The sequence below is a fragment of the Emys orbicularis genome, chromosome 1 (assembly GCF_028017835.1).
Source record: "Emys orbicularis isolate rEmyOrb1 chromosome 1, rEmyOrb1.hap1, whole genome shotgun sequence".
In the NCBI taxonomy this organism is placed as follows: Eukaryota; Metazoa; Chordata; order Testudines; family Emydidae; genus Emys; species Emys orbicularis.
This window is the reverse complement of record NC_088683.1, coordinates 104,413,771-104,428,434: the sequence shown is the minus strand read 5'-3', so window position 1 is coordinate 104,428,434 and position 14,664 is coordinate 104,413,771. Positions and strand designations below refer to the sequence as shown.

Here is a 14,664-nt window from a genome sequence, read left to right as displayed (position 1 = left end):
GTTGCCAACTGTCTAACTGCACAAAACCAAACACTCCTGCCCCGCCCCTTCTGAGGCCCTGCCCCCCCTCACTCCATCACTTGCTCTCCCCTACCCTCACTCAGTTTCACTGGGCTGGGGCAGGGGGCTGGGATGCAGGAGGGGGTGAGGGCTCCAGCTGGGGGTATGGGCTCTGGGGTGGGGTCAGAAATGAGGGGTTCAGGGTGTGGGAGGGGGCTCCAGGATGGGGCAAGGGGTTGGGGTGTGGGAGGGGGAGCAGGCTCTGGGAGGGCATTAGGGTGCGGGAGGGGGTTCCGATCTGGGGCGGGAGTTCGGGATGCGGGCTGCGGCTGGGCAGCACTTACCTCGGGCAGCTCCTGGTTGGCAGCGCAACGGGGCTAAGGCAAGCTCCCTGCCTGCCCTGGCTCCACGCTGCTCCAGGAAGTGGCCACTATGTCTGGCCCCTAGGTGGAGGCGTGGCCAGGCAGCTCTGCACGCAGGTGCCACCCCCGCAGCTCCCATTGGCCGCGGTTCCCGGCCAATGGGAGCTGAGGAGGTGGCACTTGGGGTGGGGACAGGGCCGGCTCCAGGCACCAGGCAACCAAGCTGGTGCTTGGGGCGGCACCTGGAGGGGGGCGGCGCGGCGCTCGGGCCGCCGGGGAGAGCGGGGCCACAGCCGGGCTCGCCGCCCTCCCCCCGGCGCTCTGGCCGCCCTCCCCCCCGCGCCCTCCCCCCGGCTGCCGGGGGGGCTCGCCGCCCTGCACTCTGGCCGCCGGGGGGAGAGCCGAGCCCCCGCCGGGGCTTGCCGCCCTCCCCCCGGGGCTCCAGCCGCCCTCCCCCCCGGTGCCCTCCCCCCGGCCGCCGGGGGGAGAGCCGAGCCCCCGCCCGGGCTTGCCGCCCTCCGCCCCGGTGCCCTCCCCCCGGCCGCCGGGGGGAGAGCGGAGCCCCCGCCCGGGCTTGCCGCCCTCCGCCCCGGTGCCCTCCCCCCGGCCGCCGGGGGGAGAGCGGAGCCCCCGCCGGGGCTCGCCGCCCTCCCCCCGGGGCTCCGGCCGCCCTTCCCCCCCCCGCGGGGGGCGGCCGGAGGCTTTTTTGCCTGGGGCGGCAAAAAAGCCAGAGCCGGCCCTGGGTGGGGACCGTACGTGGAGCTTCCCTGATCGTGCCTAGAGGCCACACGGACATGTCGGTAGCTTCCGTGAGCTGCGCATAGCCAGGGCAGGCAGGGAGCCTGCCTTAGCCCTGCTGTGCTGCCGACCAGACTTTTAATGGCCTGGTCAGCTGTGTTGACTGCAGCCGCCAGTGTCCCTTTTCGACCGGGCGTTCCAGTCGAAAACCAGACGCCTGGCAACCCTACCCATCACTTTGTGTACACTGGGAAGCTAAATGGATGGCCCTTGAATCTGTATTGAAAACAGTTAATGTAGACCCAACAGCAGAGGTGTCAATACCATTTCCAAGAGAGAGACTGAGACTTGTGGAAGTTGTGGGTGGTCAGCATCTAAGAATCTGTCTACTTATTAGTATTAGTATTATTTATATTACAATAGAGCCTGGGAGCCCTAATCATGGACCAGGACCTCATTGTGCAAGGCGCTGTACAGTAGGTGAATGTGGGTTTCAGTGCCTTGCTTTAGCCATCCAAGCTTGAAAACTTTGCCCTGGCTTGTTCAAGGTTACAGTGGACACCTGTGGCAGAACTTGGAATAGAAACCAGCTTCATGCCTTAACCACAAGAGCATCCTTCCTTCCTGACCCATCTGTGCTGGGCTATTATTGTTTTTATTTTATTTTATTTTATTTTTATTTTTTTTAATGTTTAACCTGTGAGTAATGAATAAATGTAGATTGTGCTGCTGAAAATTTCAGTCACTTTCTTGACCCTGTACCATTTTAATGCTCCTGGTTAGTGTAGCCCAAGTTGGGAATAACAAGCTGAGCCCCTGGACTGATAGAAATCCAGTAATCCAGATAGTTGATCACCAGGGCTAAAGTGCTAACCTACCGTCTCTTCAATGACTGTTCCATAGAATGACATTAACACTGACCATGAAGAAGATGAACTAAGGCAGTAACGATAGCTGGGAAGAGAACCTACTTTCTACTAAATAGAGAAGTGCTGATAACTTTCAGTATTTGTAGAGAGTTCAATTCAGTAAAGAAATCCTTCAAATTGTCCTACCTTGATTATTTTCCTATAAAACTGACAGTAGGACCTGATCCAAAGCCTCTTAAAATCAATTGAAAGACTCCCATTGTCTTCAATGGGCTTTGGATCAGACTGAATAGTCACTTATTTGCTGTTCATTCAAACTTGTGTTGAGGATGCATTTTTCCCTTGTAGATCATCACACTAGATTTAATATTTTTCCTTCACAAGATGAAGTAACTTGTATTCAACACAGATTTAATAAGTGAATGAATTATGCGTATCAGTTTAAGCAATGCTGTATTAGGCTATTTTGTCATTGTACTTTGAACCAATTTAATGAAAAATTAAAAATTAATATTTTGTAAGAACTTTTTTCAAATGTTTGTAATATGAGATACAGTTAATTTAAGAAACCGCCAATAGTGATAACTTCCTTACATTTGTTTTGCTTTACGTTGCAAATAGGGAGTAATTAGAATAGTGCAAACAATGTAAATTAAACATTACTCAGTAGAAAAAAGTCACTAGATAGTAGTGTGAGAATTGGTACTCCACAGAAGTCTTGAGAATGCCACCATTTGACATTTACAATATTTATATAATGGGGGCAACATAAGTGGCTTCTGAATGCAGGAGCACACTATTTGAAATGTCAGTTGCTCATTTCTCTAACTACAATGGTAGAAACAATAATTATCTTTTTCACTTGTTTTGCCATGGTATCCTTCTATCACCTGAACTGCAAAAGGCTTTTGACAAATACACATCATTATTTTCACCCATCTTTCTGACATTTCACAAGGAGATGGACTTTTAATTTTATTTTTAAGATGCTTGTTATTCCATTTCCTTTCATCATTTTTCTTTTCATCTCTAGCTTTTCTTTCTCTCGTTTTGTTTGTCGTTCCAGTTACTGGCATAGGTAGGATTAGAACTCAGGAGTTCTGGGCTTCCATCTTATAGGCCATGTAGTCGCTCTGGAAAGGCACCACCTGCCATTTCTGATTCCGCTAGCTTTTCTAAAATGTATAAGCGTGAATTTTGGAGTTGATATGGCTTTTTGTTTTATTTCCACATCATTTGTATTGTGGAAGTGCTTAGTGGGGGTCCCATGAAGTGCTTACAGTCTAAGTAGTTTCATATGCTTCAATGTGAATAATTTTCAGTTTCCCAAAATTTCTGAAGAGTGCATGAAGCAAAGAAAAGAAGTACTTCACCCAAGTATCTGCCAATTTTCTCCCTATGTTCATCTAACCATTCTTGAGTTCAGATGTTTCGGAGCTATTTGAACATTGGATGTATGACGGGTTGGATCACAGAAACCCCCTTGGGAACTGCCAACTGATGTGCCACTACTTCTGCCCCTGCTTTCCCTGACAGCTTGGGACTTCAGCACCCTGTCTTGTTGAGCCAGACACACCAGTCTACTCCAACAGAGACCCAGAGTCTGAACCACATGCCCCAAAGCTGCAGACTTAACTGAAAGCAACTTAAGAAGTGTTCCTGTCTTTAACACTCAGATGCCCAACTCCCAATGGGGTCCAAACCCCAAATAAATCTGTTTTACCCTGTATAAAGCTTATGCAGCGTAAACTCATAAATTGTTCGCCCTCTATAACACTGATAGAGAGATATGCACAGCTGTTTGCCCCCTCACCCCCCAGGTATTAATACATACTCTGGGTTAATTAATAAGTAAAAAGTGATTTTATTAAATACAGAAAGTAGGATAAGTGGTTCCAAGTAGTAACAGACAGAACAAAGTGAATTACCAAGTAAAATAAAATAAAACAAAACACGCAAATCTAAGCGTAATACAGTAATGAAACTGAATACAGATAAAATCTCGCCCTCAGAGATGTTTCAATAAGTTTATTTTACAGACTGGATGCCTTCCTAGTCTGGGCACAATCCTTTCCCCGGTACAGCCCTTGTTCCAGCTCAGGTGGTAGCTAGGGCATTTCTCATGATGGCTGCCCCATTGTTCTGTACCACCCACTTATATATCTTTTGCATTAGGTGGGAATCCTCTGTCCCTCTCTGGGTTCCCACCCCTCCTTCTCAATGGAAAAGCACCAGCTTAAAGATGGATTCCAGTTAAGGTGACATGATCACATGTCACTGTAAGACTTCATTACCCACTTGCCAGCACACATGTATACAGGAAGACTTACAAGTAAAACAGAGCCATCTGCAGTCAATTGTCCTGGTTACTGGGAGCCATCAAGATTCCAAACCACCATTAATGGCCCACACTTTGCATAATTACAATAGGCCCTCAGAGTTATATTTCATATTTCTAGTTTCAGATACAAGAATGATACATTCATACAAATAGGATGAACACATTCAGTAGATATAAGCTTTGTAATGCTACCTTACAAGAGACCTTTTGCATGAAGCATATTTTAGTTACATTATATTCACACTCATCAGCATACTTTCATAACATCATATAGAGTGCAATGTCACAGGATACATCTTGGAGGCGACACAGCTAGGTTCCCACCAAATGTACTACCTGGAGCGCTTTTAGCACCCTCTGCTGAGAGCTGATCGTGTGGCCTAGTAATTTGGAAGCAAAGTAAATTGCCACCCTCATAACTTGAGGAGGAGACTGGCTGGTAAAAGCATTAATTATAGGATTGTAGAAGCAAGTCCAAGGACCACAGCTGGCTTGGCATGTGAACCATGGTATATCAAAGCTTCGAATCTTCTCCCTAACTCGGTCTTCCAAAGTGTGTGTTTTTATTTGAGGGATGTAAATTTTAATTGCCAGTCGTTTTGGCAGAACCTTGCTATATTACATATCTGCATGCTTTCTGCATAGATCCTAGAGAATGCTGGTATGCTGAGGAGCGCTCTCTCTCTCTCTCTCTCTCTCTCTCTATGTGTGTATATGTATATATATATATATATATATATATATATATATATATATATATATATATATATATAATGACATATATCTGAGATCAAATCGCTGCTTTTAACACCAACATGTCTGGATATATTTTCCTAGAAGCTATCAATGAATTCTCCTAGTCTGAAATAATTTAAGCAGACACTATATATGGGTCATTATTGTACTGGTGCTCTCTCAACTCAGAGGTAAGATTTGTTTATAAGAAGATAAGAACTGCCACAGTGGTCAGAGCAATGGTCTATCTAGCCCAGTATCCTGTCTCTGACAGTGGCCAGTACCTGAGCTTCAGGGGGACTGTACAAAACAGGGTAGTTGGAGTTATCCACTCTCTCAGCCTCTGGCAGTCAAAGGTTTAGTGTCGCCCCAAACATGGGGTTGCGTCCCTGACCATCTTGGCTAATAGTCCATTGATGGACCTGTCCTCCATTAACTTATCTAGTTCTGTTTTGAACCCACTTATACTTTTGGCCATCACAACACCCCATGGCAACAAGTTTCAAAGGTTAATTGTGCATTGTGTGTGTGGGGGAAAGTACTTCCTCTTGCTTGGGTTAAACCTGCTGCCTGTTCATTTCATTGGGTGACCTCTGGTTTTAGTATTCTGGGAAAGGGTAAATAATACTTCTCTATTCACTTTTTCCATGCCAGTCATGTTTTTGTAGACCTCTATCATATTCCTCCCTTACTCATCTCTCTAAGATGACCAGTCCCAGTCTTTTTAATCTCGCCTCGTGTGGAAGCCATTCCAGATCCTTGATCAATCCTTGTTGCCCTTCTCTGAACCTTTTCCAGTTCCACAGTATCCTTTTTGGATGGGGCAACCAGAACTGGGCACAGTATTCAAGGTGTGAGCACACCAGGGATTTGTATAGTGGCATTATGATATTTTCTGTCTTATTGTCTATCCCTTTCCTAATGGTTCCTGACATTCTGTTTGCTTTTTTGACTGATGCTGCACAATGAGCAGAAGTTTTCAGAGAAGTATCCACGATGATTTCAAGATCTCTTCGAGTGGTTACAGCTAATTTAGAAGCCATCATTATATATGTGTAGTTAGAATTATTTTTTCCAATGTGCATTACTTTACACTTACCCATGCTAAATTTCATCAGTCATGTTGTTCAACCAGTTTTGTTAAGATCTCTTTGTAACTCTTCACAGTCAGTTTTGGACTTAACTATCTTGAGAATTTTGTATCAGCAAACTTTGCCACCTCACTGTTTACCCTCTTTTCCAGATTATTTGAGACTATGTTGATCAGCACTGTCCCTGTACAGATCGTTGGGGGACCCTGCTATTTATCTCTTTCCATTGCAAAAACTGACCATTTATTCCTACCCTTTGTTTGCTATCTTTTAACCAATTACTCATCCATGAGAGGACCTTCCCTCTTGTCTCATGACTGTTTACTTTGCTTAAGAGTCTTTGATATCAGACTTTGTCAAAGGCTTTCTGAATGATCAAGTACACTATCTCATCTGGATCACCCTTGGCCAGATGCTTGTTGATACCCTCAATCACTTCTAATAGATTGGTGAGGCATGATTTCCCTTTACAAAAGCCATGTTGTCTCCTTCCCAACAAATGGTGTTAATCTAGGTGACTGATTCTGTTTTTTACTAAAGTTTCAACCAATTTGACTGGAATTGAATGGTGTGGAGATAGTGAATAGGGAAGTGTTTTTTACTGCTTCACATAACACAAGAACCAAGAGTTATCCAAAGAAATTAATAGGCAGCATGTTTAAAACAAACATAAGGAAATACTTCTTCACACAATGCATAGTCAACCCGTGGAACTCCTTGCCAGTGGATGTTGTGAAGTCCAAAAGTACAACTGGGTTCAAAAAAGAATTAGATAAGTTCATGAAGGATTTGTCCATCAGTGGCTATTAGACAAGATGGTCACAGATGCAATCCCATGCTCTGGTGTCCCTAAATCTCAGACTGCCAGAAGCTGGGACTGGATGACAAGGGGATGGATCATTTGATAATAGCCCTGTTCTGTTCAGGGCCTCTGAAGCATCTGGCACCAGCCACTGTCAGAAGACAGGATACTGGGCTAGATGGAGCATTGGTCTGACCCAATATGGTCATTCTTAAGTTTTTGTTCTTATGAACCAATTCATAAAATGTGTATGAAGAGTTGAATTTCCGCGAAGTTTTGGTTCTGAGGTTTAGTTGGGACCCATTTGTAATGAGGACCCTAAACAGCAAAGCACATGCTTAAGTCTCATTAACTTCAGTGAGATTTAAACATGTGCATGAGGGCTTTGCTGAATAGAGATGGATTTAAGCATATATTTAAGTTAAGCATGTGCTTTGCAGATTTGGGGCTAAACTGATAAAATTACAAACTTATGAACAAGTGCATTAGCTTGCCTGGTGCTTGATGTTCAACAGTGCTTTCTTTAATGTAATATACTGGACAAAGTAATGCTGCTTTTTGTGTAGAAGGGTCAAGTGGAAATTTGTTTTGAGGATTTATTGTTAAATTATCTTGTGGCTCATTAATACGAGGATGAAAGGGAAGACAATGTTAGTGCAATACACCATTGGGACAAAAATAATGAATAAGCCATGTGCTACATACACTATAGTGTAAAATGTTTAATTGTCTTTTGGTTAGTATTTTTTATGGCAGTTGGCAGGTTTTTTGTCTTCATCTGGTGTTTTATTAGAGCACTGTAAGATAAGTTCTACAGAAACTGCTTTTGCTTGTTAATCAGAGCTTCCAGCTGTAAGTAATGCAGTTTATAGAAAGATATCTAGTAAATCAACAAAACACCTGATAAAGATTAAGGGCCTTATTTTCATTTACAGGAAGGCCTCTTTACACTACTGCGACTGTAAAGGGGTCTTAAAATCGGTGTAACAGAAATTTAAACCCAATTTAAGTGCCCTTTGCACTGCCAGAGCTGTGTAAAGAGGCCATAGTGTAAATGAGAATAGGCCTGAAGAGATTGACACACATCATAAGAAATGTTGCCTCAAGGAAATTATAATGTTATACACAGTAGTAGATATGTGTATTTGATCATATTGTGCCAACTACAGCAGGGCTGAACTTGGCCTTTAATAGATGGGGTGATTGATTTGGGAGTGAATAGGTAAACTTGGGGTAAACCATGTTTGTATTTCCAATTTCTTGCTGTGCTTTTGGTACAAATACACCTCTTGTGGAAAAAGAAACATTTTAAAATATATTTGTAGCTATAAGAGCATCTCCCATTTTGCCACTGTCCAAATGTGGGACCAAATGTGTGACAAAGACCTAAACTAAGAGGGTACTGTCACACTTCAGGGGTGCAATCCCAACCAAGGCCATTGAACTTTCAGATATAATCCGACAGACAGCCATTTTGGCTTGCCTTCTAGTGGGAGATTCCCTTCTGCGCTGCTGAGCAGCCCTTTATATATGGCCCTCGCTGGCCCTGATTGGCTGCTCCAGCAAGCCTTCCCCCTATTGGTGGGCTCAATAAGCCCTTTCCTGATTTATGAGTTCTGCGCAGCCTCTCTGGTGCTGCTTTTAACCCCTTCTTCTCCCTGTGTGGGGCAGCCGCCCCACCACAATCCATAATTCCTTATGTAGTGTTAATACATACAATTCACAATGATATAAAATATCACGTTTGTTATACTTTTATAATACAGGAATATTGTATACAATCAGATGATTCAGTTGCTTATCACGAGGTTCAGATCCCCTGTCTTTATAGCCTAGATAAAGTTTATCTTCCCTGCTGCAGTGTAGACACCAAACTGTCTCCTCCCATGCTTGTTAACTTGATAGCTTTGTTGACCTGATATGTAAATAGACCTTTCTTTGTCTCTGCATGAGTCAGAGAAGCAAAACGCATTCCTTTATCTAGGGCAGACCTGATTGCCAATTCCCCCTGACATGCTGGTTTAAATACACTTGAGTCATAATTCCAGCATATATCCAGAACTCTTAATGCACACCCCATACACACATCGCACAATGATATTAATAATCAGTGAGTTATTAGTTTTCCAATTATATGTTAGATACAAATTTTAACATCATTGAATTGGGGTATATTGAACTGGTCAGGCCAGCGGAAACTCATTACGTGATACCAGTGAGCCTCTGGCATTAGGAGGCTCATAGGGTCACAGGGACACACAAAATTAATGTAGGAAACTTAAAATCCAGTGGGATTTCTTCTTCTGGTGTCAAGGACTCTTTCTATAAGCTCAGTTTTGTCGTTCTTTAGTTCTGATGTCAATAATTTTCGACAAGAAAATTGAAAGGGGCACCAAATTGGAGGGGCATCACTTATTTTAGTCCCAAAGTAGCCTACCAAAGTTGGGAGGGACATGTCTACGAAAAGTGTGTGTTCTGTTTTTGGTAAGGGAAATATTTTTTTAAGCGAATTGTTTATTTGGATGTGAAAGACCAATCCCAACCAGGTATTTCCAAGGTGCGCACAAACAGATGTATATAATCCCGCTCAGCATAAGCACGTCCTGTTACTGAAACTGACAAACAGGGAGTTAAGCCCTGTGTTTAAGATGCCACGTTGCTGTGCTAATTCCTAAATCTTGGTTTAAAGACTTTATTGGGAAAATAAATCAATTAAATAATAGTGGGACTCAGAAAATAAAGATTTAATGGTTTCAATGGCTGAAGCCCCACTGGCATTTAGCTGTTGCTTGGGAGCGAAGTTTTTTGTGGTTGCTTGTATGCATCTGGGAATCAAATCTTGTATGATGTGTGAATAATTTTTTTAAGCTTTATGACAGTTGCTGCTTCATATAAGGCGTTGCTGTGTTAAGATCTGCCTGTTAAGTGAACCAGGGAGGGCGACTTGTATGTGTTTTACTGTTAACCATAATTAATGGAAATGAAAAATGATATAGTAAATTAAGGAACAGCACACTGCACTTTTTTCTGTCCAGTGCGAATGAACGGTTTGGAACAAGGAATCTGTGTCTCAACTGCCGGTTAATCAAAATCTGATCACTTGGATACATTGAAACATTCCCTTCCCCTCTGCTCCTGTATTATAAATATAAATGAAAGTAGCTTAGGGAGGGTATGTGTGAAGGCTGTGCATTGTATTGGCTCTGTTTTGGGAAGAGGTCCTGGGCAGATGAGGGAGCTTAGCTGCAAAGTGATTTACAAAGGATTTGCTAAGCTGAGCTTCAGCACAGGGATTTTACTGGTCAGGGAGGGATGCTATAGTTATGACGACTGAAAAGAAAGGGTATCGTGGGGGAGGAAGGATACCAAAATGATGAAACAGCATAGTTTAAATGCTGCCATATTTGGCGGGGGAGAGGGAAAGATGTTTCCTTTTTAAATTTACATGCTGGGTGGCTTCCAGGCAACAGATTGGTTCTGTCTCTTCACTTCTCCTTCACCCAGCTATACCACAGAGGAGCAAGGACAGGATTTTCCCCTAAATGTTTGTGTACAGTGGGTCTGTGAATCTAGGCAAATCCATCATTCATGTTCATGATGCATCTAGGTTTCTTTGCTATTCAATGCCACAAAGTTTTACAAAAGCTGCTAGAAATGTTTTTAATTTCATTAAAAACTTTAAGGGGTTTTTAAACCTTCCCCTGCAGGGTATGCAATGCAAACATTGAAGCACTTTGCTAGTGCAAGAGAGCCAGAGAATGAAACTGAACAGACACTGGCTAAAAACAAAACTGAGACCGACCAATCTATTTTCAAAAGGCCAAACTGAAGGAAATGCAAATTACAAATAGAAGAAATAGTGAAAAGGCATATTCTAAAAATGCTTTCAGGGTTAATCATCTATGGTGTTATCACACAAGGGAATTTTGTTTTTAAAGCTAACAATTTTAACTTACTTTGTAAAATAAACATAGCACAAAAATGTAGCAATTAAAATATTTAGCTGCATGACTAAAAGTGTCTGGAAGTTAGTTAGTCAGGTATTTAGATATGTAAATTAAAATTATAGCCTGTAGTAACATCCAATATTTTAATTGTGAAGACAAATCAAAACATTTAGCTTGTTTTTGTTTACTAGACACGTACATCTGAATCTCATTACAAAACCCATAGTGTCTTTCTGTGTTCAGAGGAAAGGCAGCGTGTCACTTTATTAGATAATTACCTTTTAATTTTAAAATAAATACCAAGTGGACAAGGGAATCTATTTTCTTTCAAGACTGAAATTGGATGTTCTATGCCACCTCTGTAGAGACTCTTCCATTGTTCATACTACTTGAAATATTAATTATGATCATGCATTAAGTACTAGCTCTACCTCCATTCACTGAAAAAATGCACCACTGTATTCTATAACTATTTCCCAAAGGCTGCAGAATAGTATTGTTGTAAGATGTGCTGGTTTGAGATGTTTCTGAAAGAAACTGTAGTCCTTTTATGTAAACGGTGTACATAACTATATTAATACTTTGTCTGACTCTAGTTAATGCTATTGGACTCCCAGGAGTCTCCTCTTCCAATTAAGGCACATTTTAATCTGATTTTTGCATGTACAGGATGAGGCCCCAATCAAACAATCAATTCCACATGGGTTGGACCTTTATTGATATTGGGGTCTGCATGGGTGCAAGGGTCTGCCTGTGTATGCAGGGCTGCCCAGAGGATTCAGGGGGTCTGGGGCAAAGCGGGGGAGCTGCGGCGCTTGTACTCACCCGGCGGCAGTCCGGGTCTTCGGCGGCATTTCGGCGGTGGGGGGCCACCCTTCAGTCGCTCCGTGTCTTCAGCAGCACTGAAGGGCCCCCCGCCGCTGAAATGCTGTCAAAGACCCAGACCACCACCGGGCCAGGGCTCGCGGGGCCCCTGCCGCCAAAGACCTGGACCGCTGCCGGGCCAGGGCTCGCGGGGCCCCTGCGGGCAAATTGCCCCACTTGCCCCCCCCTCTGGGCAGCCCTGTGTGTATGTCTGCCTGCAGGATCAGGGCCCAAGTTAAGAACCTTCCCTGGAAGCTCTTGTAGTACAGTACTAAAATGACTGCAATTAACTATAGTAAGAAACTCATAGATCAGACCTTTTGAAAACCTGCCTGTGTGCAACTGGACAAACATAGCATTATTGATTTGGGTTGTTCAACTGGCACAGTCCAGGAGAAGAGGTCAAGTAGTTGGATCTCTTATCTAAAATACAGTATTCAGTGCAAAAAAAAAAAAAAAAAAAAAAAAAAGATTCCGATTGAGCCAGTGTTCATGTCACACATGCTACTGTCTGTGGTGGCAAGCAACTGAAGCCATAGGCCAAAAACTTCAAATCCAGGTGCTTATTGTTAGGAGGCTATGCTAAATCCATTGTCGGGCATCTAACTGGAAATGGCCTGATTTTCAGACATGCTGGGCACAGTGAGTAATTTGGCCCTCTGAAAACAATGGGAGACAACAGGTGCTTATAATCAGGCCACTTTTGTTTAGGGGCCTAAATATGGTTTTAAGAGCCTAACTTTAGGCACCCCGGTATGAAAAATGTTGGCGACACTTTTATTTGATGGGGAGGGAAAGGGATGAACCCCATTTTTGTGGCTCCAAGCCCAGAATATTCCAAATGCACTCTGCTCTTAAATCTTTGCTAGGGCATGTGAAATGGATGTTTTAAGAAACACATTTCTGGAATTCCCTGGTATTTCTGGAAATCCCTCTCCTCAATATATGTATTCTGTGTTCTGTTTGTTTGGTTTTTTTAATTCAGCCTCTGTTAACCTGTATTAATTTCCATTTTACCCTGTAGTAATACGTAGAAATCCATTTGGAATGGACATCTGTTGTCGGAAGGGGTCAAGAAGCCCGCTCCAGGAACTGTACAATCCCATCCAGGTGAGTGTATCAACTTTGCAGCCCATCCAACAAACACAGCCTGTATTTACTTGCAGAGTTTTGGGTTTTTCTTCCCCATAGCATAATCATGTTCGTCCTGGGACCTGCACAGCTAAACCACAGCTTGAGCTAAAGGACTAAGTCTCCTAGCTGGAAGCTGTAGCAGAGTTCTGTCCTCTGTAGATCAGGTGACAGTGGGTTACAATGGCACTGCTGTAAGACACTTTTGTTTTCGGGTTATAATGTGGATGGACTTCCAGCTAGCCCAGATGGCTTTCCAATCAAAAGTGGTTGCAGGTATGCAGTCCAAACAAGCTGAATATTTTCCAGCGAGGCAGATCATGATATCAGTGAATGCTACATTATACCATGATTAGTCCCACTGAAATCATTGAGGCTACTTGTGGGGGAAGGGACTACTCAATGTGAGTAAGGATATCCTGAGTTCTTCTCACTGTGATATCCAGAGCGAAAAAGCATCTCAATTTCAGGTCTCCAATTTCTGCTGCTGCTCACTTAGTCTCCATGTGGGTGCTGAATTGGTTTATTCAACCACAGCGCTTCCTGTTGGCAACTGAGAGGAAGTGCTGCCATTGAGAGAAAATGGCAGCTGACTTTTAAATATACAGTATTTATTAAGGTTTAATAGCTGCCTGGTATATATTTATACCCCAGTTAATACATTTTGTAAAACCGAGTTAGCTATTAAGGAAAGTGAGGTTAACTCATTAGATTTAACAAGGCAGTAAATGTTTTAAATACTTGTTGATTATGAAAAGAATCGCTATACAGTACACAAAATTAGTACCAAGTGATTTTAATGCATTTATAAAGTATTGTCAACAAGCTAAAGATACAATATCTATTATGCAAAAGGAGTAAAGTGCAGGCATCCAATAATCTTGTATTTATTAGCATACATTAGTTTCCTAATTAAATCTCAATTCTACGTGTAGCAGAGAACACAAACTTACCAATTTTTGTAATAACACTTGATACAAGTGATGTACAATCAATGTTGCTAAATGGAAAGTGCACTCTCCATAAGAACAAACATGCTGCAAAGGAAAAATAATAAACTCTTGAAAAGCTTTTAGAAAAGGGCCGTGGGGAGAAGAAAGTTTTGTCTATTGTGTCTGGGGTCTGCTGTGCATCAATTGAAATCTTCTTGCCATTTAATAGTCCCATTGCCAAAGGTCATCCCGTATGAAAAGAACAGAGGAATACCGCCTTGCAAATTTGGTGAACTACGGGTTTTCTAACCTTTGCAAGCAGTGAACCCAGCTGGCAGCTCCTAATGCTCCCCCCTTCCTTTCTACGTCTTGATCAAGTATTCTGTAAAGCATTAGAATTCTTTCCCAATCTCTCTTGTGGAGGGAGCCCGAAAAGTCAATGTTTGAATAAGTTCAGCATTTCTTGCAGCCAGTGTTGAACTAAGCAGATGACGTTTTTCACACACACAAAATTTCCATCAGTACATTGGCCTCTTCTGTTCTTAGCACGTAAAAAAGGCAGAATATTCCGCTGCTTTTTGGACTGGATTTAAGTGCAGCACATGGTTCAAGAGTATTCCAGCGGACACTTTACTGTTAGCATGCAGATTGTATATATTTCAGGGAAATGATAGCAGCAAGAGACAGTGGGTGGAGGGGGAGATATTAACAACAAGCTGATTTGGGGGTCTCCACTGAAATATTTCTTTTATTTCTTTGACCCTCCTCCCTCATTATGTTACAGTTACATTCTTATCCATAAGAAGGAAAAAAATTCTCTCTACTGCCTGGAAGGTAGCAGGATAGGAAGCC

At 42.9% G+C, this 14,664-nt stretch overlaps 1 protein-coding gene across 2 annotated transcripts in view; it reads left to right on the top strand.

Annotated features, from left to right (window-relative positions):
- Window positions 1–14,664, top strand: part of CHST11 (carbohydrate sulfotransferase 11) — a 243,736-nt gene that overhangs the window by 99,358 nt on the left and 129,714 nt on the right. For both annotated transcript variants that reach the window (XM_065423357.1, XM_065423356.1), the window contains exon 2: window positions 12,774–12,859. In XM_065423357.1, coding sequence (XP_065279429.1) covers window positions 12,774–12,859 — 86 coding nt within the window. The remainder of the gene's footprint in view (window positions 1–12,773; window positions 12,860–14,664) is intronic.